The sequence below is a fragment of the Muntiacus reevesi genome, chromosome 5, assembly GCF_963930625.1.
Source record: "Muntiacus reevesi chromosome 5, mMunRee1.1, whole genome shotgun sequence".
Lineage (NCBI taxonomy): Eukaryota > Metazoa > Chordata > Mammalia > Artiodactyla > Cervidae > Muntiacus > Muntiacus reevesi.
The window spans coordinates 43,705,663-43,731,454 of NC_089253.1; the positions used below are offsets into that span (position 1 = coordinate 43,705,663).

Consider the following 25,792-nt stretch of genomic DNA (forward strand, 5'->3'; position numbering starts at 1 on the left):
AAGCTCCCTTAAAATGACCGCTCTTACAGAAAATGTATAAATTCCATCTCCCCTTCCACTTCACAACCAAAGTACAGACTTTTTTAGTACTCAGTGTCTGAGAAGTAACATCACTAAGCTGATGTGTTGAATTTGGGGATGTGGTTTTGTGACATTGGGAGTAGTTGGTACTGTAGCTACTGTTTAATATATTCACTGGTATTTTCTTTGGGGGACTTTTAATTTCCTGTAGTGTTCAAAGTTCAGAGAAAACCTGTAGCATTCTCCTTAAAATATGATGGCTGTTTCCAAGTATGTTAATCTTCATTGGGGCTTGAACAGGGGCCACTCATTGCTATGATTCCTTCTACAATGTGTTTTACAGTGGTTAAATGAGGAGAAAATTATCCAGAGGCTCGTGGAAATAGTTCATCCATCGCAAGAAGAAGATGTAAGTTCTCTTTTGTGACTCTGAACTTGATTTTTTGGGGGAAAAAAGTCATGTTCATTTGGGCACAGAGCATCATTTTACTAGATGTGAATGTAGAGGACAGGTACTAGTAATCACCTGGCATACTTCAGGTTGACAGTTTTCTAAACACCAAAGGCTTTAAAAAATGCTGGGTTTTGCTGATACTGTTTCCCGAATGTGAAACGGTAAGCCCTGGGTCTCGCTCCATCTCTTTAGAGCGGGGGCTGCATCTGTTCGCCTTCGTCACAAACCTCCTCCACACATTTTTCTTTTATCCCCATCTTTAGCCCAGAGGATGTGGCCACATCTGTCTGCGCTTGTGTTTTCCATTCTGGCGAAAGCCTCTGGACACACAGCAGCTCCGGGTCCCCAGTGGATCCCAGAGTGCTGGGCTCTTGGGGACTCAGGCTTTTGTGCCCTGACCGGTTTGGCCTTTGTCCTGGGTGCTGAAGGTTGACTGGGTGGCAGCGTCAAAGCTGCTCTGGAGTTTGCACAGGGAGCTCGGTGGGGTGGGGTGGGGTGGGGTGGAGTCACCAACAGGTGTGCCTCTGTAGTGGAGACAGTCACCCAGCTTCTCTGCTGCTTTGAGCCCTGTGGAGTGACCAGCATGTGGCCATTTCTGCCTAGAGAAGTGGTGGTTCCATGTGGTTCGATGTAGTATCTACAAAGGAGTTGGTTCAGAGAACACGCCGGGTGTGTCACGAACACAGGCGCCCTCCTTCGATGCTCTGGCTTGTGGGTCAGTTGGAGAGTGAGCGCCGTAGAAGAACAGTGCCGGGGAGGAAGCATGTGGCCGGAGGGTGTTCTCCCTTATGAAGGGGGACTTCCCTTCTACTCCAATCCATTCAAAACCTTTTGGGACCTGGAGTTCATCAAGAGCAGGCTCTCCATCCCACTGTCCCCTTCAGAAATAAAAGAGCTAGCCATGAATGGGGCTGTAGCTCTCCTCCGACAGTTCACTTGTTCCCCCTGTGGTATTGTTCCTGCTGACACTTAGGACACTCCCGTGTGGACCGGTCTCGGTGCCACAGCTTTAGAGGGGCCTCGGCCCTCCTGCTGTGGCTGGGGGAGGGGAGGTGGGGGGCGGTCGATGGTTTCTAGAGCACATTTCCCGTGCGCTGTACGTGAAGGCAGAGGTGGGCCTGGCCTGTTGCCGGGGTGGGGATGCAGCTTGCTCCTCACTAGCCTCTTTCTTGCTCAACTGGACACAGTTGCTGTCTGAAGGGTTGATGAAGGAGAGGCCCGCCTCTGGAGCAAGTCCTTTTGCAAAGGACAAAGTGTTTGGGGCATCGGCACCTTCTCTACTTGACTTGCAAGAAAGTTTATTTTGTTTTTCTGGACAGTCCTGTTGATATTTCTGTTGTGTATTAAGTGATAAACTGCATGCTACACTATACTGACCAGTTTATATTTATTAAGTAAGTTTTTGACACCTGATTCCAAACAGTGGGTTTTGATATTCTGGTGCCTGTTGTCATCTGCACTAAAATCCTATTGTTCTGCTCTCCCGGGGCAGGCGGTGCTCAGTGCCAGCATCTCAGAGTGTCCTGTAGGGTTGGTTGCACGCTAAGCATGGGAAGGAGGTGTAGTGTTTCTTACTCACTAATATATTCCAGAAAGCTGCATTTTTTTTTTTTTTTAAGTCAAGGAAGTGGGTTCATCTTTCTGTGCTGCTAAAAGTTTATCAGTTGAGGGCATACATTTTTCTTCAAGTTTAATTGTAGAAATTTTCCTTGCCAGAACTTGAATCACATTTCTCTACACATAGCAGCTGTATTTTGTTGTCAGTATTGTTAACAAAGCTCATCAGCCCAAGAGGGTAAAATACTCAATACTTTACATACATTATTTCTTATTTACTGTAGCTTATGGCCAGTGTTAATTTGTGTTACTTCTTAAGCAGTTTCTTCACTCTTTATTGTAAGTTTGACTTCTGGTGTGTTCTGTAGTTGACACTGTGCTTCTTTCCTCTAGCGGCACTCAAATGCAGCACAGTCACTTTGTGAGATTGTCCGCCTGAGCAGAGACCAGATGTTACAGGTCCAGAGCAGTGCAGAGCCAGACCCCCTGCTTGCCACTCTAGAGAAGTATGTTTGCATCTCTGTTCTTGTTGTCTTTTCTCCTTGACGCTCTGTGATACGTTACCCTTGTCACTCTTTGGTAAGTGTTCCTCACGTGGGGATTGAGTCCCCGGAAAATACCTGTGGGCAGGCGAGAAGGCAGGAGAACCTGCTCATCTCATCTCAGCCCCTCATGATGCCCATTGGAGACCTACAGGGTAAGAATGTGTTAATAAATAAGAGCCATTTCTGTGTAGGGTTGTGAGATGGGACACCGATATCATAACTGCAGTCACTGCCTCCATGGTCTTTGAGAGAAGAGAGTCTTAAGTGCAAACACATTTGATCAGAAACTCTTCTTAGGATTCACTCTATCTTGGCGGCTGTCGAGGGGTCGCCTGACCAGGCCTGATATGAAGGGTTATACGTCCTTTGTGTTTTGTTTCTTTGTATTGCTTTTGCCCTTGTTTCTAGGCAATTCCCAGTGAACAGACATCCTGTGTTAAGGTGGAAGACCACTTAGGGATGGTGTACGATTGTGAAGTTTGTGAGTGGCCAGTCTACCATACTGGTATATCTAGAGCCACACGATTTCAAGAAGAATATTGGCCATCAAGCATTGTGCATATATTCAACCTGAATCCATAAAACTAAAAGTTATTTTAATAAAAATAAGGCATTTCCCCACTTTGGATGAATAATTGGGAAAGACCGTGAATAGTTAGCATTGTTACATATGAATGACAGTTTAGCTTCAGTTTACTGCTACTGTTGTTCTTTTTAGTGACTTTGTTGGAACGTTTTTTAGTCTTCCTATATATTTGCATCTTTTAGCTTGGAAGGCCCTTTTATTAAAATAAGACGTGTGTGTGTTATTTATTTGTCAGGTGTGAGACAAGCAAGGAACAAATTAGAGACAAAATATCTTGTTTTAAACTGTATTCTGAGAAATAAAGTTTTATTTTCCAGTGTGTATTATAGAATAGGAAGGAGTTCACTGGTTCTCTCGAGTAGCAAAACTTAACAGACTGTAAGCTTCTGAGTAAAATGTCATCTTACCTGCCCCGTTTTAGTTATCCTTGTCATTGTGGCTTAGGTACTCCATACAATACTAGTAATTATACTAGTATGATATTGAACCATATGAAATTGCCATTCAAATAGGTTAAAAAATGTGGGCTGTCAGTAATTTCATATGGTACATGATTGTGTTGTCTAATAAAAATACAGTAAAAGTCACATGTAATTAAAATTTTTCTAGTAGCCATATAAAAGTAAAAAATAGGTGAAATTTTTATATATTCTAGAATAAGTATATATTTATAATTTATACAAAATATTTATGTAAGTGTATATTCTATTATTGATAGATACAAAAATATTCCAACATGTGTTTATTTAAAATTACCAATGGACTACTCTCCATTGACTTCTGTGTACACATCTGGGGAATCCAGCGTGTACTTTGCACTCAGGTCGGTTCAGACTGGTCACCTCCTGAGTGGCTGTGTCACAGGTGGTTCTTGGTAACCTCTCTCTCTGCGGTGAGGCTGCTGTTGGAAGAATATATGTGTTTTCTGTAAAAAAAAAAAAAAAAAAAGCAGCCTGTTTTTCAGAGCTCAATTCCAAGTTTAATATTTATTCTATAGACTGCTGTATGTTGAGTGACTTTTACAATACTGTTTAGGGTAGGGGTCTTATAAACAGTTTGAGTGCTGGCTGGGAATACTGGAAGACTGCTTCCTGCGAGGGGATCCTCTGAAGTTAGGTTAGATGTCAGTTTTGTTTGCTTCCTCCAAAGAGGAAGAGTCTATTCCCTGCTTGCCATCCTGCCCTGGCGGAGGAGCTGGCGTTAGTATCCGTTGAGCCCACTATACTGTGGGGAGACTGGTGTGTGTGTCAGGCGAGCGACAGGAACACCCAGCTGTCGGTCACAATGCGAGGGAGATTCCATTTCTTAATCCGTACGGGTTATAAAAATTACTGAGAGCCTGGGAAACAGATTTTCCTTGCGAACATGCGTATAAATTTACCTAACAGGTTACCCTTGTATTTTACCTTAATTGTGACCTGTTTACATGCATAGGAGAGTGTCCTGGATAGAGCTTTTGGAGAATACTTCATGGGCAGTAGTTCAGTCAGATCCATTTCACTACTGCCACATTATTTTGATTTATCAGGTTTTAATTTTAGGGCAAAATGCAGCAATCGATATTCTCTCGTACCTGTTTCAGATCTTTGTTAATTAAGTACATTCTTATATAGTACTTGTATTACTGTGACCTTTTCTTCCGAAGTTGTTAGTGTTAAATAACATTACAGTTAGCACTTGACTGTTGATTTGTTTCCCTAGGCAAGAAATTATAGAGCAGCTTCTATCAAATATTTTCCACACGGAGAAAAATGAATCGGCCATAGTCAGTGCAATCCAGATATTGTTGACTTTACTTGAGACACGGCGACCAACGTAAGTTTTTCGTCTGTTTCGCGAAATGAGTCATTTGGTTTTCCTTTTAGAGTTTTTACAAACTAAGAATTAAGTTAGTGATCTATTCCTACAGTATCATGCCCTTGAATTTCATTTGCTGAATATTTGTCTACTATATAAATAGTTTTATATGAATGCAATACATAGATGCCGTTGAAAAATATGCTTTAGCAAGCAGTATTGGCAGCATTTGGATTCTTGTCGTTTGCGTTTGTGTCGTCATTACCAAAACGCTACTATAACAAGTCAAACCCATGCAGAATGGCTCACATGCAAGAGAAGCTTATTTCTTGTTTATGTGAATTGGAAATAGCTGCTCCTGGTTGGCGTGCAGTTCTCCAAGTGGCGATTCAGGGCTCGTCTGTCCTCTCTGCGCTAACTTGAGGCTTCACACATGAGGCACTGCAGTTCATTAGGCTGTTTTAAAATGGATGGACAGGTGGCTTGAGGCCTTAAGGAAAACTGTGGTGTGTTTAAGAATCAGAAAGATAGTCTATTTTTCCTATTTGTGTGCCTCTGGACAAGTCATTTAATATTTGTCATTTTCTTTACAGTTTTATACCTAAAGCTAATTTACTTGTTAATTGTCAGAGTTTTCCAGATTGTTTTCTGGAGAGTGAGAATTTGAAGAGGTGTACATATATTCGTGTTCCAGGAGCATGTGGTTTAGAATCAGAATTTGTATTTTCCTGTTCACCATTGGATCCATCCTGTAAAGCAGAGGCATGAAGTGAAGGAGCAACAAGATCTGCTGTCAGCATAAGAGAATTTAGCCATCCAGGACTTCTGGATTTGTTTTTAATGATGTCATTTGGTTTCCAGCAAAACAGTAGACACAGCCTTATCAGTCCTTGGTTCCCAGAGTCTTCATCTCTATTCCTGTCTTTTTCATCTCTGGTTACTGATCATGGAATGTCAATGTGGCGGCATATGCTTCAAGTATATTGTAATTTTGGGATTGTATCTGCAGTTCTGACTTATCCTGTGTCTTCCCTGTTAAATCCTATTTTAAGTAATGTAACCAGTAACTTATGATATTGATCAGGTGGTACAGGAATGTTATCTTGCTACTCCTGGTGTAAGGCAGTTGCATCATCATTTAAAATGCTTTAAAAGCACATGAGCTGGTGCTGTGAGATTTATGTTGACGACTTCGACTTGAGAACAGAAATAATACAACAATAAAAGAAATGACAGAAGAAATTTCTGATCAGAAGGAACTTACCCCAGACCACAAAGGTTGATCAGACACTAAGCAGGATTAACTTTAAAGAGGGGCGGACAGAGGGGTGGTGGGTGGCTAACATCTTAGCCTTATCCTTAGGAGGTTTCTGAGTCCCTAGGATACAGGGTAAATCTTAAAACCATTTGGACAAGAAAATATGGGTTAACTGCAAAGCAGATCAGATTGCCAGACATCTCATTTATAAAGTTGCATAAACATTGAAAGACAGGCAGGATTGTGACCCTGAAATACTTTGATTGCTGTGTGAGGGCATGAGGCATTTTCAGTCATATGAGACCTCAGTGTTCCATCTGTTCAGTATTTCAGCTCAAAAGGTGATAGTTCCGATGTGTTTTCTAATAAACATAGAGTGATAGTAGGTCACTTAATGCCGTATGTGCCCCAGGTGCAGGGAGAGCAAGTGTGCTTGAGAACTGTGGACACAGGACTTTGCATTCACTTGCTAGCCCTGCTCAGGACATACTGGCTGCCGGCTCTTAAGCCACTGGGGAAAGGGCAGCAAACCCTGTAACCCTAAAGACAGGGTGGGGTTTCCAGGTGGCACTCGTGGTAAAGAGCCTGCTTGCCACTGCAGAAGACATACGAAATGTGGGTTTGATCCCTGCGTGGGGAAGATCCCCTGGAGGAGGGCATGCACACCCACTCCAGTATTCTTGCCGGGAGAATCCCATGGACAGAGGAGCTTGACGGGCTACAGTCTATGGGGTCACAAAGCGTCAGACATGACTGAAGCGACTTAGCATGCATGGGGGCTATTGGCAGTGGGGGGAAGGGACTAGGAAAGAACCTCTATCCCACAGGACAAGCAGGGACACAGTCAGGACCCAGGCTGTTAGAGAGCCCCTGTCCCTGAAGTAAGGGCAGGATCACCCAGATGGCCCATCCCTGAGGCCCAGGGGCATTTCCGGTGCCAGAGGCTGAGCCAGAACAACAGAGCCGTTCCTCCCATGCCTCCTCCACCCCAGGCCACCATGCATGGAGTGGGTATAGCCGGGTGCTGATGGAGGGGAGGCTGCAGCGTGGTGCAGGGAGACCGTCAGCATGGGAGCGAGCTTGAAGGAGGAACTTCAGCTGAGGGCAGAGCAGACACAGAGAGACCTGGCGGTCCAGCCGTAACTATAAATACAGAGTAACTTGAGACCAGTTTGACGTCTTGGTGCACTGAAAAAACAGTCACAGCCACAGCCCGAACCGAGTTCCGCTGCTGACTGTAAATTGATCCCCAAACTTTACACTAAAGACTTAGGGGGAAAGAGGTGTGTCTGCTGCAGACAAGTACTAGTTATATCAGTTTCTGTTGTCTTACACAGCATGTCCACGTTTCAACCAAAAAATTGCGAGATGAGGAAGCCAGATAAAAAGAAGCCGACAAGCTCTTAAGAGAAAAAGCAGTCAATAGAACTAGAATCAAAAGTGCTGGGACTATCTGGTAGGGAATTAAAAAAAAAAACTGTGATTGATATGTTAAAGACTTGTGGGAAGAGTGAGCAGCAATATGTGAACAGATGGAGAATTTTAGCAGAGCTATGGAAGGTCATCTGGAAATGCTAGAAATGGAAAAATATCTTTGGGCTCATTTGTGAACTTCGACATAGTTGAGGAAAGAATCAGTGTAGGACATTAGAAATTACCTACAGTGAAATATGAAAAGTTAGACCCAGGAGACAGTTGCTTTGTGAGGTCCAGAAGCCACGATGTCCTGCCAGAAACAAGTGCGCCATGTGCCGGGGTCTTGGTTTCTAACCCTGCCCTCCAGTCAAGGAGTCAGGGCCCTGGAGAAACGGCTGGTTCTTCCACTGCGGTAAGACATGCATGAGATGAGCGTGGAGCATCGTGCAGTGTAGAGTCTAAGGATGTGCTCATCAACAAGGAGGCCCACAGGGACTTCCCTGGGGTGCAGCGGCCAAGGCTCTGTGCTTCCCGCACAGGGGACGCAGGTGTGGTCCCTGGTCAGGGAGCCAGGGACCCGTGTGCAGGATGACCGAAAAAAGAGAAAGGAAAAAACCCCCAGTAACGGTGTGTGAGCAGGACACAGGAGGCAACTGAAAGAGCTCCGGTTGGCCAAAGCTGAGACTGCCAACACTTGCACAGTAAAATAAAGCATTGTATTGTAACACAGAGTAGCTATATAAAATAACTTTTCCATGAATCCATACTGATATAAATAAATGATTGAACAATTAACCGGGAAGAAGAGACAACTCTCCCATGTGGCAGAATTCCAAGTAGTTCATAATTCCATCTCTAGGAGGAAGAGCAAAACTCTCCACTCTTTACTTGTAGCTGGCACCTCATGACTTCCTTCTAGAAAGTACAGTGTGGAAGGACAGCTACAACCAGCACTTCCTCAGCTGGACACTCAAAGTCAACAGCCAGTGTTAAATTGTATTGATGGTGTGTCATGAAAATGGCTTTTTACTTGTGTGGTCTTCCTCTCAACAACCCACGATCATGAGAGAAGTACAAGACAAGGTCCCGGCTGAGGGACCCTCTGCCGAGTGCCTGGCCAGGGAAGTTGGAGGAACTTTCAGAGCCGAGAGCAGGCGAAGGATGGAGCACATTGACAGTAAACATGGTGAGGGTCCTGCATGGACTCCAGACAGGGACACAGCTTGAGGTAAAAACATGGAAATCTGAATGAAGTGTGGATTTTACGTGTATTGGTGAATTAATTCTGATAAATGTAAGATAATGATGGGGGAAATTGAGTATAGGTCATATGGGGGCTCTAGTACTTTTGCAGTTTCTCTGTAAGTCTAAACTATTCTCAGAAACAGACATAACATTTAGACAGAAATCAGTAAGAAGCACAGTGCTAGCAATTCACTGGACCTGACTGGCAGGACCGCAAAACAGCGGGAGCCCTCCTTCCTTGCTGGTGGAAATGCAGAATGCTGCAGCCACTTTGAAAGGCAGTCCAGCACTTTCTTACAGAACCAAACATATAGTCCCAGCAGTTATGTTCCTTGGTATTTACCCAAAGGAGATGAAAACGTATGTTCACACAAAAACCTACACGTGGTTGTTTAGCAGCTTTATCCACCCTTGCCACAACTTGGAAGCAGCTAAGATGTCTTCAGTGAGTGAGTGGATAAGCAAACTGTAGTTTATCCATACAGTGGGATATTATCCAGCCCTAAAAAGGTGCCCTCCAGCCATGAAAAGACATGGAGGAACCTTGAATGCAAGTGAAAAAGAAGGGAAAGAAGTCAATCTGAAAAGGCTACATAACCTTCTGGGAAATGTCTCATTTTATTGTGGAGACGGTAAAAAAGGTCACTGATGACCAGAGGATGGTGGTGGGGGCGAAGTGAAGAGGTGGAGCCCAGGACCTTCAGGGCCGTGAAAACCCTCTGTGTGATATCTTCGTGCCCCAAACGTGTCATTGTTTGTCCAGACCCATAAAACGCACACCGTCTAGTGGGCCCTGCGGCGTGCTCTGGGCTCGGGGTGATGGTGACGTATCCGTGTAGGTTCACGGGCTGTAATAAATGCTCTGGAGAGGATGGTGGTGGTGGGGGAGGCTGTGCATTTGTGAGTGCAGGGGGCACATGGCCAGTCTGTACCTTCCCCTCCATTCTGCTGTGAACTTAAAATCACTGTATAAAAATAGTTTTTATAAAAATCAGTGTAATTTGTATCAACAAACTAAAGAAGTAAAACCGTGTGACCATTTCATTAAAATCTTTTGTGATAAAACACCTGCAAATAAGAAATACAAAGGAACTTGGAAACTGAGAAACAGAGAGAAGACCCTTGAACGCCGTCATTCTTGATGGTAGAGGCTGAAATCGTGGCCCCTAAAATCAAGGGCCACAGCAAGAACATCCCCCTCACCAGTTCTTTTCAGCCTCATGCTGTCGGTCGTGAGGCAGGAAGAAAACCTAGGCATCCAGATGGGGACTAGTAGGTAGATACCATTCAGCCCACTGAGCCTAGCTAAACCAGATGAGCATAAACAAACAGCCAGTGCTGGTGACAGTGAAGCCTCACACAGTCCACCTGGGATGGAAAGTCATGTGGCCACCTTCTAAAAGCACCTGGCAGTTTTTAAATGACAGATCTTTGTTATCCAGTACTTTTAGATATTTACCCATGAGAAGTGAAAATTGTATCATACAAACTTACAAGTGAATGTTTGCGCGCTTTACTGGTAGTCACCCAGAACTGCGCAGGCAGAGTGTCTTTACCGGGTGGGTGGTGAAGCCGTGGTGTGTCGGGACACTCGGTCGCCGTTCAGCAGAGAAAGGACGCTGACTGCCGCCGATGCCCCCAGCAGCCGCCACTGCCTGTGCCTTTCCAGGTCTAATTTCCGCATTTAACATGCCTCTGTGTGGAGTGTCAGTGCGAGTTTTGTTTTCGATTTGGTGGATTTTTACATACATTTGAAAGAACTAAAATGTGAGAGACACCGTGGATATTGACTATTGTACCTGAGTCAAGGCAGGTAGATAAGTTTATGCTCACTGTTTCTTAGTTGAACAGCTCAGTCGGTAAAGAATCTACCAGCAATGCAGGAGACTGGGGTTCGATCCCTGGGTTGGGAAGATCCCCTGGAGAAGGGAATGGCAACCTTCTCTAGTATACTTGCCTGGAAAATCCCATGGACAGAGGAGCCTGCCAGGCTACAGACCATGGAGTTGCAAGAGTCAGATACAACTTCACTTCTGTACCACCACCAATATTTATCATATGAACAAATGAAACTTATGTGAATGAGTAAAGATTTTGAGTATAAGTTTTTGTGTGGTGTTTTCACATGAGTGGAAAAAAGCAGATCGTAAATGTGGCTTAGAAAGCTTAGAAATCCAGTGTCTATGCCTGTTTTGCATAAAAATAAATTCCAGATAAATTAAATGAAAAATACTAGAGGAAAAGTATGCAGAAGCTCATAGGATTATGACATTGTAAAGAAGTTTTAAAGTATGGCTTCCTGGACAGAAACTGTAGTGAAGAATGCTATATTTGGCCACATAAATTATTAAAATCCCTACACAGTAAAAAGCACTATAATCAAAGCAGAAGTCCTTTCCCCTGCCCACATGCCCTTTCTGTAATTGCATTTCTGAATGCTGTTATGTGAGGCTCTTGGAAATCACTTGCACGTGTGAAATGTTTTCAGATAGCTGTCGTAATGGTCCCTCTATAGGTGTTAGCTGTGCCAGGCTCTGCTCCTGGCCCTTTGTGTCAGCATGGTCCCCGGCAGTCCTGGGTGGGCTGTTCTTTCCGTGTCAGGACAAATAACTGGTGAGTAAAGGGCCAGGGTTCAGCGCAGCCTTCTTGCTCCAGCAGCTGTGTTGTTAGGAGCGAGCTTGCACTGACACCACTGCCAGGTTTATCTTTTAATCTGAATTGTGCACCCACATTTTTACACCCCTCCCTCCTGTCCCCCAACTTTGAGAATCCCCGTGCTTCCTTCCTTACACTGATTTTATGAAAGCAATTTTGTAATTGTTTTCCTGAGAGAAGTGGTTTATAATGACTATAAGTGAAAGGAAGTGAAGTCACTCAGTCGTGTGCGATTCTTTGCAACCCCATGGACTGTAGTCTACCAGGCTCCTCCATCCATGGGATTTTTCAGGTGAGAATACTGGAGTGGGTTGCCATTTCCTTCTCCAGGGGATCTTCCTGACCCAGGGATTGAACCCGGGTCTCCTGAGTTGTAGGCAGACGCTTTACTGTCTGAGCCACCAGGAAAGCTACAAGCTACTTATAATGACTGTAGGTGGAGCTTTATACAGAACATTAAGCCTTTTAAAGAAGAAGCAGTGTTGATGGATTAGGTAAGAGAATCCATAGAACAAATACAGGCCTATTTATTTTGGCTGCTCTGGGTCTTCATTGCTGTGTGTGACACGGGAGACAGGCTCTAGGGTGCCCGGGTTTCGTAGTTGTGGCGCATGAGCGTAGTTGCCCCACAGCATGTGGGATCTCTGGGCCAGCGATCAAACCTGTGTCCCCTGCATTGGCAGGCCAGTTCTTAACCACTGAAGCACCAGGGAAATCCCAGGCCTGTTTATTATTAGCAGTCATCCAGTGGTAGGCAAGGATGGTATGCGCTGTAACTCAGGGATCTCTCGTTGCTTCCACAGTTTCTGGTTAGAGACGTGGTGTTAGTACAGTAGGCTCAGGAGAAAGTGGGAAGAAATGGTATATAATTTCTCCCCTGACAGCGTATGTTGTTGGATTTCTGGTCATGTCAGCTGATCCCTATCAAGGTTTTATTACACCCTCTTTCTGTCCTTTCAGAAATTTTGATATAACACATACATTCCACAGCTGTTTTGAATATCCCTATATTCTGATACGGGTTTCCCTGGTGGCTCAGTTGGTAAAGAACCAGCCTGCCAATGTGAGGGACACTGATTCGATCCCTGCGTCAGGAAGATCCTTGGAGGAGGAAATGATAACCCACTCCAGTACTCTCGCTTGGGAAATCCCACAGATGGAGGAACCTGTTGGACTATAGTCCACGAGGTCGCAAGAGTCAGAAACGACCTAGTGACTCAACCACCACCATTCGCTGTTACAGAGCACCTTGAATGGTTTGTTCTGAAATAATAAATAAAATTAACTTGCTTTGTTTCAAGATTTGAAGGCCATATAGAGATCTGCCCACCAGGCATGAGTCATTCAGCTTGTTCAGTCAACAAGAGTGTTCTAGAAGCTATTCGAGGAAGACTTGGATCTTTTCACGAACTCCTGCTTGAGCCCCCCAAGGTAAGGCAGCTCTCTGAAGCAGCATTGAACAGCTCCGTAGTTTGATTTCAGCTGTTAGAAGGTACATGAACCTTCTGAGTTAAAGAACCAGCTGTGACCCAACTCCCACTGTGCAAAGTATGTTAAAAGTGCCATTGTTTTAAAAAAAAAAAAAGTGCCATTGTTTTCATTGCTTTTGAACTAGTTTTTAAATTGACTTTTATCTATATATAGTATCTAAATTGATGAATGAAATAGAATTAATTAAGATACTCACCTGCTTAGAAAACTCAGCTTTTTGTTCTTTTTTTCTTCTTCTCTAAATTCTGTGTATTTACATGCAAATAAAATAGTTTTCTTCTCATAGCATGTTACTTGCACATCTTTGAGGTACATGTTAATCTTCAAGAAACTAATCTTGGAAGTTGAGTTGTCTTACTCAGAGTTGGAGTAATGTAAGTTGATGGACAGATTGTCATTTAAGAAGTGGTGGGTTGATTGTGACTTGGAGTGTTAGTTTTTCTGTCAGGGGCATCCGTGTGCTAATGCAGAAATGACTGTTTACTCAGACGGCCACTGAGAACGCAGACAGTGAAGACCTACAAATGCAGGGTGTCCATGGTCCATGGTGGTGTCCTTCGTGACGGCTGCCCTTTGGATTGCTGCAGGCTGAGGTTAGGGGGCGAGACTCTTCCTCGTGGTGTCTCTGGGGTGGAAGACACTTCCTTGAGAGTTCTGCCGCCCACACCGGTTCTTACACTTCGGTTTTTCCTTCTGTGTGCGTCATTGCACCCGGCATCCCGGGCTGTACACAGTGCGTCTCTGTGGCCTCTGCTGAGTGAGTTCCTGGGGACAGAGTGTAGTAGTGTCTCCCTTCTGCTTTTGGTGTTTCCAGTTTGTGGAGGGGGCGCAGAGAATAATTTATGTCCATTGTGCTTGGAGTCTGGTTCAGCTTCTAGATTGTCTCCTCATATGAGCAGTGAGCAGGCAGTGGTCTGGGTACAGGCCGGAGTGCTCAGGGCCCACCGTGGAAAGTGTGCCTACTGATGTTGGCCAGTGGAGTCCTTCATGCCAGGCCTGGGGAGATGGGCAGGAGAGGCAGAGAAGCAGGGTTTGTTCAGGAGAAAAGAAGTGAAAGCGGAGGAGGGGGAGGACCTGAGAGAAGAGGGGGTGTGACCGGGTACCCCTGACCCGAGTCTCAGGTGTCATGTCTCCTTTCTCGGTGGACAGGAAAGGCTGCATCCCATGTGGATTCTCACTCTGGCGCTTTTCTTGGGCCTGATTCCAAAGTAAGACAGTGTTTTGGGTGGACTTCTCTTTCCCTGCTGGGGGCAGTGAGTTCAGGCTTTACTGCACAGTGCGGTGTGTGAGTAGATCCATGTTCATTAGCGCCGTGTGCAGGGAGTGGAGGGGGGCTCCCCTTTCCCCTGAGCCTGGAGGAGAGCAGGCAGCGGGGCCGGGAAGCCCTTTTAGATGGGGACATGGAGAAGGATACCCTTTGCACTTTGTTGTGGGTCTCCTGCCAAACTTCTAACTTCTAAAGTTCTGAAATGTTCTGGGTCTATCTTCTGTGATTTCAAAGAATACAAACTCCCTTTTATGAATGAAAGCAGGTTTGAGGTTGATCCTGTTTCTAGGTTGTGACCCAGAGGCAGCTACTGAGTTTGCATTTCTATCCCAGATTTGGCAAAGATTGAGGACTGTGTCCAAAACCACTTATCACTTTTCTTAGTTTCTCAGGTTTCTGGTCAGGTTTGGAATATTGCACTTTTTCTTCATGAACTTGCCGAACTTTCTGCTTTCTAGAATGTTGAAGGCAGGGGGATACTTGATTTCTTACAAAATACGTAGTCTAGGGAAATTACCTATTTTTTTCTCTTATTTTTATTTCATCATATCTTAAAGATATCAGTAGGAGTTTCGGATTTTCCAGCAGGTGTAGAATTTAGGCCAACTTGTTCACAGGCTTAGTTTAGTGTTGTATCTTAGTACATACTCCTGCACCATTTGTTTATTGAGCTGGTTTTTAAGTTATTTATCTATTTATTTGTGGTTGTGCTGGGTCTTCGTTGCTGCCTGCAGCTCTCGTTGTGGCGAGTAGGGGCTGCTGTCTGGTTGCAGCACGAGGACTTCTCCCTGAGATGGCTCTTCTTGTTGCAGAGCATGGACTCCAGGGCGCGTGGGCTTAGTTGCCCCATGACATGTGTGATCTTCTTGGACCAGGGATCAGACCTGTATCCCCTGTGTTGGCAGGCGGATTCTTCAGTACTGGACCGCTGGGGAAGTCCTGAACTGAATCTAATCAGAAAGCTTTTTCTTTCTCAGAAAAGTGTGATGAAGACTACGTGGGGCGTGCTGGACCCCCCCGTGGGGAACACCCGGCTGAGTGTGGTCAGGCTGGTATCCAGCCTCCTCCAGACGAATACCAGCAGCATCAACGGGGACCTCATGGAGCTGAATAGCATTGGGGTCATACTGGTAAGATGTCCCCGAAAGACGTCTTCATTTGCCCTTGAGCTTTTATAAATAAGATCACTGATTGTAGATTCTCATAAACTCACAGTATGTGTCAGTGACTTTTCTTAGTCTGAGTGCAGTCTTCCCCTTGAGGTTATCATCAGTTTTGCATGCTTTTAATTTCTCAGTGGTGATTTATTGTTGCTGTGCATAAAGGTCTGTCTGTGTTAGAGAGAATTTCCAGGACAGTCAAGACAGACATTCCCCTCCAGAAGCCCAGTCTCCCGTGGAGGATAGAGTGAGTGCAGTCAGTTTCTTTGGGGGATTGTGTGCGCCATAGATGGCTGCTGCCTGCAGCACTGTTTTCCCTTCATAATGCTTCTCTTCAGGGGACAGGCTTTTGTCTATTTTCCACTGAGAGAGATCTGCAGAGGGTATTAAGACTGTCTTTGAGTCTCTTTTCCTTTAGTCTGCTTCTGTGGAAGCAGAAAGGAATGGAAGGGAAAAGGAAGAGCCCAGGAATTATCTGGACTTCCCGAATCCCCCAGGTCCCTGGCTCCGAGGCCCGTGCTTAGACGCCACGGGCCTGGCCCGGGGCCCATGCCTCCTCTGACCTGTCTCCCGCAGTACAGATGCTTCCCGGGGTGGTCAGATACTGTGCCCCGGGGGTATCTGGCGTGTGTTTCAGAGGAGGGCCTGGTGTTTGCTCTTCACATGGGAGGCATCAAGTGGGCACTTCATATATATTCTTGTATGATCATGGGTATGAGCTGTTTTTTCAGATCATGCTCAGAGAGGGAGTACATTCCACGGCTAGTAAGTGGTGGAGCAAAGATTGGAATTCACGTCCACGTTCACACCCATGCGTGCTCTATCAGCCATACCATTGTGCTTTGTAGCATCACTGAGATACTTTAGTTGTATTTCAGCCTGATGTGTTAAGTGACACATGAGTAAAGGGCACAGAAAGCAGGGCCATTTCGGAGAGAGAGGAGACGTTACAGGATTACACTTTCCTCTGTCCCCATGGGGACAGAGTCTCTGCCTCACCCTCTGGCAGGAATGTAACTTCCCACGCCTGTCTTTGGGAGTCTCCTTGAAGTCATCAATTACTAGTAATAAGTGTACTGCTATTGTTAATTCATTCTGTTGTTAATATTAGAGCCACTTTTGAGTGCTAAATTTGATAAAACTTTTAAATGGATCATTAATCATTACTTCTTCATTTGAGATTGGATAACCAGACTCAGAGATATCCTGAAAACATTCTGCAGTTGTGCATTTTGTGCTTTTAGGAGCTGTCTTCTTTTCTGCCACCTTTACCTTTTCCAGGCAATCTGGAAAACCCTTGCTTCTCCAGGAGCCCCACACGTCACCTCCTGCCGTATGCCTTGTTTTGCTCCATCTGCTGACAGCTCTATGAGTTTGAGTGCTTGAGTGGTTATTTTCTAAGGTGTGAGCACCTTGACGATGGAGACCGTTATTTTGCAGCTAGCACTGGGCACTGCTCAGGAGTCATCAGTGAACAGTCTATTGAATCAAAATGAAATTCTCATAAATTTCTTTGAAAATCATTGGAAATTTACTAAACTTAATATCTGTATTAGTCACTGAAAACAGGTTTTCTCTGATAAATTTATTATTGTCTTTATGCATTTATTGTTGGTCTCTGTTAGGTGCCTTGCAAATTCTGACATATTGAATGAGCAAATATAATGTTATTTAGTCTATGAAGGCGTTTTAAACTGCCTTTAAAAATAATGTATTCCTTTCCATTTGTTTTATTGTACCAGGAGCACATCATTTATTAATTGATTATTTGGTGAATGTATTGAAGTAGTGACTGAAAGACTGAGGTGACAGTAAAAGAAAGCATTACTTTTTTTTTGTAGGACATGTTCTTCAAATACACATGGAACAACTTTTTACATACACAAGTGGAAATTTGTATTGCACTGATTCTTGCGAGTCCTTTTGAAAACACAGAAAATAGCACAATTACTGATCAAGATTCCACTGGTGACAACTTGTTATTAAAACATGTAAGTTTACTTGGTGTCTTTTTTTCTGCCACTCCTGGTTATAGTAGTGTTCTACTTAAGTTATGAAGTGAATTGAAGTTTAAGGGTAGGAGGTGAGATTTCAGAATCTAAGGACTTAATTGTCTTAATTTGATTGTACTTTTAGCCAGTGAGTCTATAAATCATATCCTAGGCAGTTCACCATTAGATGAACTTTTTAAAAAAGTTTCAGTAAACTCAATAGATTTGAAGATTTAGAGACGTTTCAGAAATTAAAAAGCAATACAAATTTAAATAACATTTGAACAGTTATTTGGCTTGCCTGAGTTTTGGTTTCTGGTGCTGAATCTGTGACTGAAAGTGGGGGGAGGTGAGTCTCTGGAGAGTCAGCACACCTCTTTCGGGGACCTGTTGTCTTTTGTTACATGTGAGGTGGTGATTTTACTGACTCCGTCTTCAGGAGTCTTCTTGCTCTGCAGTTTTGTGACTGTGGACATTCTCTCGCCCATACTGTGTTACCCCCAAACCTTGAAGATGGACCAGGCTAGCCTGGAGTGACCAAGTAGATGGGGAAGACAAATGATACTTGAATGAGACTGGCTTTGCACATTCTGATAATGCAGCCCACAGCTCTGGTCACTGGCCTGCAGGATTGGCCAGCCACTCCTGTTTTTAATAAGAATGCAGTCATGTTAGTTCATGTAGAAGTAAGTGTTGGTCACATTTGAAAAGTACAGGTGTTGCTGTGGTATTGTGAACTAAATGGGGCATGATTCCATTTCAGAACAAAACCTGGCTTTGCTTTAGGTCAGCTGCTCACTGGTAGCAGTTAGTTTATCACATTGCATCTGATTTAGCCAATAATTCACAGCTGTATTTAGCTTGCTGGGTTGTATGTATAAAGTGGTATATATCACTTTTCTGTTTAACTAGAGTTCTGTTTCACTTTAAAATTTTGACACTTTGACATTTATGTCAATTTTAACCTGAAACATTCCTTTTTATTCAGCTCTTTCAAAAATGTCAGTTAATAGAACGAATACTCGATGCCTGGGAAATGAATGAGAAGAAACAGTAAGTATATGGTTTTCTGACAGGACTTCAGTTTGATTATTACTTACTTACATTTGGCTGTGCTGGGACTTGGCTGCTGCTCAGGCTCTTTTGCACTCGTTGTGGCATGTTGGTTCCGCCCCCCAGCTCCAGCACATGGGCTTCTCACTCCCGTGGCTTTTCTCGTCCAGAGCACAGGCTCTAGGCACTCAGGTTTCAGTAGTTGTGGCTCCTGGACTCCAGATCACAGGCTTAGCAGTTGCCACTCCGCGACATGTGGGGTCTCTGGACCAGGGAGCAAACCTGTGTCTCCTGCGTTGGCAGGCAGACGCCTCACCACTGAGCCTCCAGAGAAGCCCTGATTTTTAATTTGAAGAAAATGTGCACCCTTTCTCTAGACAAGGAACAATGAATATAGTTACATGGTATAGGCCACCTTACAGTTAGTTACAAATGGCTCTCTTGGGACTTCCAGAGCATTTAATTGTTAGCAGGTATTTTTCTAATAATTTACTTTTAGATCTCCCTGTCTTTCTGTCTTGAGGGGAAGCCAGGGGTTGGGGGTACGCCCCTCCTCTGTTGCTGCCTTTGGAACTTCTTGTTTCTTTGTGAACGGTGGTTTTTCTGAGAATGGTGGGAAGGAGAAGGAAGAGTATAACAAAGGCAAGTCCTCCGTGATGATAATTAGCTCCTAGAGTCACTTTGTGCCTGGAGCTAGAGGAGGGTAAAATTGCCTAGTATTTCCACTTTTAGAAAATTTCCGTTAGCTGATCGGCACGATTAGCTGAGGTGTTTGTTGCTGCTTATGAGTGGCTTTGTTACACAGAGTTTCCCGTAGCAGTGTTGTTTGGGGTGAGCATTCCTCTCTAATGCCCAGGGAGCTTTTATGCCTTCCCATAGATTCTGCAGCAGGGGGGTATGTTTGGGAAACACTCTCAGGGCATTCTTGTGTTTACTTTTAAGTCAGATTTATGGAAGCATACATTTTGGGGTATACATTTCTTTTAAAAATCACTTACAGAAAACCGATAGGGCTTTGCTTTAACTCTTTGTGGAGAAAGATGGCTTGTAGTTGAGTTGGCTGGGCTCAGACTCTGTCCTCTGAGTAGAGCCCTTCTGTGGTCCATCTTCACCGTCCTTGACTCCCTTCCTCTCTCTGCCTCCTCGTCTCACCACTGCTCTCCTCCCCGTGAGCTCCAGCCTCTGAAATCCTGGCTAAGATTATTTCTTCTTTCTTGAGGAGTCCAGAAGGAACTTTCTAAGGTTTCCTTGAACAGGAAACGTAAAGAACATTGGGAGCCTTGGGCCAGAAAGCCTGGAGATGGGTGTTTGTTTTCACTTGTGGAGGTTTGAGGGAATGCAGCAGAATTTGTAAGAATTTGGCCAGAATGAACATTCAGGTTCTTATTGTGAATCTTATTGTGAAACTGAAAGAAGTCGCGAAGAGCTGGACATGACTGAGCGAATGAACAACAAGAGAGGCTCTTAGCAGCTCAGCTGAAGTCCACCCTGTGCCTTCCGACCTGTAGGTATCCCAGGAACCTCTAAGCTTAGTAGCAGATACTTTTATTTTTGAGGCAGGCCTGTAAACATTATGTGATTTTTTTCTTTTTTAAAGTGGTTCCTGAAAGAGTCTCCTTTTAAGTAAAGATCGCTTCAGTTTGTTCCCTCCTGTCTGCATTCAAAAGTCTTCTGTTTCATAGACTTAAAATATTGACACTTGTAAAATTTTCAGGTAGAAAAGTCACAGTGATGTGAGAAATCTTAAGTGTAAAGATTGGCCAGATGTGAAGATTAGACTCTGGTGAGGGAAGGGGTGAGGAATAACATGCATGTCTGTGTTCCCAGCAGTGTATGGGCCAAATCCATGTTGACTACCTCTCCTCTTGGCCAAGTCCTCGATTGAATCAGCTAACATTTTAACTCAAGAAATGCCATAGTAGATAACTTTCTCTGGTAATTGATTTATATGATTGAAATTTAATATAATGTCTTAGCAAAATGAACCAGTAAAATTCTCACCTCAGTTCTTTACAGTCTGTTTAGTTTTATAGAAAGAAAGGAAAGTCACAGTCACAGAATCATCAGGCGCCAGTGAATGTTTGGGTTTTTGTTTTTAAAGATGATATGTGACTGAAGATGGTTGGTTTGAATACTTGAACAAAATTTGTCCTGTCTAGTGAGGCCACAGTATAATTTTTTGAGTAGACTGTTTCTGCCACACATTTCACTACCCCCTCGAGTCTGATCAGACTCCTCACCCTCCTCTCCTGTCTTTTCTTGTCCTTGGTGGCTCGGATTTTAGAGTGATTGCCTAACTCCACAGTAGTTCCCAGCTGCTTCATCCATCACCCACCCTGTCAGGAGTCTGAACATTTGTCCTTTGCCCCCTGGCAGGGCCGAGGGCGGTCGACGGCATGGCTACATGGGCCACCTGACGAGGATAGCCAACTGCATCGTGCACAGCACGGAGAAGGGCCCCAACAGCGCCTTAGTGCAGCAGCTCATCAAAGGTAACGGCTCAGGGTTGCAGCATCGTTTCTGTCGGATGGGAGGGAGAATTTAAGGGCAGAGTGAAAGGATTCCTAGCTTTTTAAAAAGCTGTCTGAGGAGTTTCCTTCTACGTCCACAATATCTGGAGATTTGAATGAGACTCTTGAAAATGTGTTTGAACAGTGTACCTCTTTGCTGTATCTCTGTTCTTAGTTCTGCGGTCCTTTTACTAAGTTTCGGCAGGCGTGGCCGGTAGCTGGAGCCACCCCCTTCATTCTCTGAGGGCGTGGCTCACAGGTCACTCCTTTAGCTTGAAGTATTCGTGGGCTGACAGTGGACCTTGTCAGCTCCAGTTAGTTACTTTTGCTTTTCCTTTTTTCCTGAAGGCCTCCACATGGCCTATGGATTTGAGTTCCTTTCACTAGCATATTAAGATTCTTATCAGCATTTTTTTCTGCCTCTATTACTAAAATAAAGGCTATTAGCCAATATCCTAAACGAGTAGTATTTGAATGTAATCAGCCCAAGGTTACACTTGAAAGCTGTGCGGATGCCTTTTACCCTGGCTCCCTGGCCTTGAGTCCACCTCCTCCTGGATGAGAGCATTGAGAAGCCCGTGTGCTCCAGCGGGCTCACGAGTCCTGTGACTCACTCCAAAGGCAACATGTCTTAACCTCCGTGGTGCAGCATTTGTTCAGTTGTTAGCTTGCTGAAAATCAGTTCCCAGTCTATCCTCCGCCTCTCTTAAGAATGTTTGTGTTCAGGAGGCTGTTGCCTACTGAATGTGCACTAAAAGCACGATCGTGGCCCAGTGATGGAGAAAACTGGGGCTTGCCCACCTGGAATTTTGCTTCTTGAGAGAGAGATTAGCCATGTCATCACACTGTATGTCCTTGGTCGTGCATGTGAAATGGCCATGTCGTGTGTGTGTGTGTGTGTGTGTGTGTTCTTTTAGAGCAGTCTTAGTTTTATGGTAGTTGCTTCCCAGATGTGTGTGAGGGTGTATGCACATGTGTTTAAACCAGAATTGTCAGATGACAACTTCAGTCTAGTGAGGGCTCGCAGATTGCAGCTGTAGTTTCATTTTCTCATAAAACTATTTGTGTCTCCTTTTCTTTAAATTTTCTGTAGAGAATAGATTTCACTATTGCACATGTATCAGTTTGATGTCCTATGACACAAGTATTTAGAAAACATTATCTTTGAGGAATTGAGAACCCACACTGGGTTCCGTGGGGCAGTCATGGGCTAAACGCCTCAGAATTTCTCAAGAAAGTGTGCAGGAGTCAATGTGGGCAGTGTTTCCTGAACGCGTGTGACTATGGAGCAGGATCACTGTTACCCACACCTTTATAAGGAGTTCCGTGGAAACACTTACATTAATATTTTCCAGGTTAAGTTTTTACCAAAAGATCCTAAAAAAGTTGTTAAATTCAGATAACTGGTTAGGGCTCTTGGCATCAAGCATAGACCATGGGGGCGGGGTAGGGGGGGTTTCTGGAAGTTCTCAGGGTCCAGATTGAGCACGCCTCTATAACCCTGAGCCTCCCAGAGCCCGGCGCCCAGCCTGCAGGGCTTGCTCCCCTCTGATGACCACATGGTGGCGCCCTCTCGTGCTCCCTGTTTGTCTGTGTGTCAGTCACTGTAGTGATCATGCTTTTTTCCTTTTCTCCCCTCTGAAGATCTTCCAGACGAAGTCAGGGAGCGATGGGAGACGTTCTGCACGAGCTCCTTAGGAGAAACTAACAAGAGGAACACGGTAGATCTAGTAGGTTCTACAAGATTACATTTCTGTGATTTCGGTGCTCTGGGGCTTTGCCTGTTTATTCAGAAAACATTAGGCACCTTTCTTCCACTTGTCCTGGTGATGGTAGACCAAGGGGTACGCTCGTGTTTCTTACCAGTGGAAGAGGTTACGTCTGCAGTGCTCTGGCTCGCTTGTCCAGTTCCGGCCTGGCCGACGTAAGGGACACGCAGCCCCCGGCCCCGCTTCCGGCCCGGGCCGATGTAAGGGATACGCAGCCCCCGGCCCCGCTTCCGGCATGGGCCGACGTAAGGGACACGCAGCCCCCGGCCCCGCTTCCGGCCTGGGCCGACGTAAGGGACACGCAGCCCCCGGCCCCGCTTCCGGCCCGGGCCGATATAAGGGACACGCAGCCCCCGGCCCCGCTTCCTGCCACGCCGCGTCCACCTCACTCGGTACCTGCTCCCCGGGCTCCTCAGCACAGCCCCAGCCGTCCTCTCACGCTTGGGTCTGTTGCCTTATGCCTGGATAATCCTGGGTTGTTAGAGACCTGAGAGATTTCTGTGACTGTTTTCTACTTCTGCTTAGTTGAGTTTACCCGCATTAACGTCATTCCCAGTTGGGGGAAGTTCTGCAGATGACTTTGGAACCCCAGCTTTAACAGATTGGTACTTTGAGCCAGGGAACAATGGCATTGATAATACTTTTAAAAATTATATTGGACTTTGGAATGTAGTCTTTGTTTTCTTTAAGACATTAAGTTTTAAGGTAAGTATTGATTTGGTTTTGAAGATAAGGAAAAGCGTTTCCTTTTGCAAGCACATGCCACCTGCTAACTGAGGTGGTAACCTTGATTGTATACGGAAGTAGATGTGTCAGACATTTCATTCTGTTTTTTAAATTGATCAGCTGCAGTCTTGAATTTCTAATACACAGTAACTCCCTCGATTGTTAGGCAGGCAAGTACCTGGCAGCCTTATCTGCTCAGAACAGAATTTAGAAGTGGGGGTGGGGGTAGGGGTGCTACAGAGCAGTCCCCGGGTCACCCTGTGTCACATGGCCGCAAGGGCCTGTCGCCTCCCACTCTGTAGATCATCTCACAGCTTTGGTTGTCTTTTAACAGACTCTTGACAGATTGGTGGCTTGTTAAGGTGGATATAGTGGAGAATTATTAGGTACTAGAAGCTGAAAGAATTATGAAGAGGTAAGTGTAGAAAGGGAGCTGTGTGCGGCCATTTAATTAAAACAGGTTTAGTGGCCCCTGTGTCTCAGGGTGTTACAGCCCAGCAGAGGAAGTGACATTCACTTTGACATTCCTGTGCTATCAAGGAAGGGTTAAGCAAGTTTTAATGAATGTATTACCCACTGTAGATTGTTTTTCCCCCCGGTCAAATTGGTTAAAATTCTGGATGATCAGGGTGTTACTGCAGAGTAAAGTTGTTCTCATACTGTTAAACTGAACCTCTTAATTTAGAGGTCCTCATATTGAGTCCTTGTTAAGAATGCAGGCAATGTGATCTCCTTGAAAGGGAGTTTTGACTTGTTTCTTATTTATAGAGAAATAGTTAGGAGTATTAATTCTAATCTTGTTTGGGAAAATTTGTTAAAACTTGCCCTTTGATTAACTTCAAAGGTAGAAGTCAAAAATGTCAGTTAAACTTGTTATCAGGATTTTTAAAAAACTTTGGTAATTCAGGTACATTTCTCTTGTCAGTATGTAAAGAAGGGCCACATTGCAGGTCAGGTGACACTCAGCTGCTTTGCCCTGTGCTGCCGGTCGTCTAGTGTGTGACTGTGTGTGATGTTGTCTGTGGCTCCTTTGGGTCAGGTACACTTAGACATTTCCATCCAGAAGGACATTCACACCTGTGTGGCAGGAAGAGTTACCCTGGGCCCTACCTGTCATGCTGACTGAGGCCTGGTTCTCCTTTGCCTGTTTCTCTTTCTGCCGTAACACTTGGACCGTGCAGATAATCCACAGTAAAACAGAAGAAGAGGAAGTCGCTTTATGTAGCGGAAGTGGTCAGTAACGAGCCCTGTTAATGCTGCTCATACCCTCGGTCTACTTGGCCCCACTCTGTCATCTTGTTTCCTGAGACTCTGTGCTGCTCCTCAGGACCTCTCGCTTTGGTTTCAAACACCCAAGACTAACAGACCACCTCCAGTTAGTCTGAGTCCTTCAGTGGGGAATTCTGCTTTGTACTATTGGGTTGACCAAAGAGTTTATTCATAAGTGTTATGGCCAACCTGTATTTTTAGGGATATGGGGGTTCCAAGTTTTTGAGAATCCTTTTACATTAATCCCAGGCCACCAAGGAGGCTTGAACTGCAGCTTCCAAACTCTTTATTTTCTGCCCAGAATGTTTCAGACTGTGTCCCAGTAGGGATATAGAATTGCCTTCTTGCTGAGCTCTTTGAAGTACTTTAACCTTGTGACCCTGTATTGCCAAAGTAAATGCACAAGAGATTCATACACTCTTTATATTTTTGTGTTGGGAGCTTATTATCAATAAAAACTGGTATTTTAATTACATCCAGAGGCCACACTGTTTTGACTAAGCCTGCAAACTGTAAAAATTGGTAGGGATTTAGGTAAATTTAGAAAATGTAGGAAATGTTTTTGTGCTGAGTTTGGAGAACTGAGTTTGTTTCATTCTTTGCCTTCCTCTCCAGGGGCAAGGGTGTGTTTTTTAAGTGTTGAGGTGGTTTGTGAGATAGTTTATGGAGGTTGTTTAGAGTAATACAGAGCGCACATATGAATTGTTTGCGGGCCCAGTGGGTCGAAGTGGAACCTCTGAGGGTTTGCGTTTCTAACCAGCCCGGGGTCATGTAGGTCCTGAGGGTCCACCGTGGGACTACGTGGAGCAAGGAGAAGAGTCTTCTTTGGCTTCTACTTTTCACTCAGATGTTACCAGTCAGGTCATACTTAAGATTGCATAGCAACCTAATCAGCCAAGATGAAGAAAACTCTTACTTGCCTTTTCTTTTCACAACAGTTAATAAATCTGAAATTTTATCATGAAAGAAGGTAACATCTCAAAGGCTTTTTTCCCCCTCCTTTCACTGCAGTATCGAGTATA

At 44.6% G+C, this 25,792-nt stretch overlaps 1 protein-coding gene across 13 annotated transcripts in view; it reads left to right on the forward strand.

Moving 5' to 3' along the window:
- PPP6R3 (protein phosphatase 6 regulatory subunit 3) overlaps positions 1 to 25,792 on the forward strand; it is a 123,686-nt gene that overhangs the window by 64,200 nt on the left and 33,694 nt on the right. For all 13 annotated transcript variants that reach the window (XM_065937935.1, XM_065937943.1, XM_065937944.1 and 10 more), the window contains 9 exons: positions 365 to 430; positions 2,426 to 2,538; positions 4,865 to 4,978; positions 12,836 to 12,965; positions 15,270 to 15,422; positions 17,294 to 17,443; positions 18,432 to 18,496; positions 20,873 to 20,988; positions 22,651 to 22,736. In XM_065937935.1, coding sequence (XP_065794007.1) covers positions 365 to 430; positions 2,426 to 2,538; positions 4,865 to 4,978; positions 12,836 to 12,965; positions 15,270 to 15,422; positions 17,294 to 17,443; positions 18,432 to 18,496; positions 20,873 to 20,988; positions 22,651 to 22,736 — 993 coding nt within the window. The remainder of the gene's footprint in view (positions 1 to 364; positions 431 to 2,425; positions 2,539 to 4,864; positions 4,979 to 12,835; positions 12,966 to 15,269; positions 15,423 to 17,293; positions 17,444 to 18,431; positions 18,497 to 20,872; positions 20,989 to 22,650; positions 22,737 to 25,792) is intronic.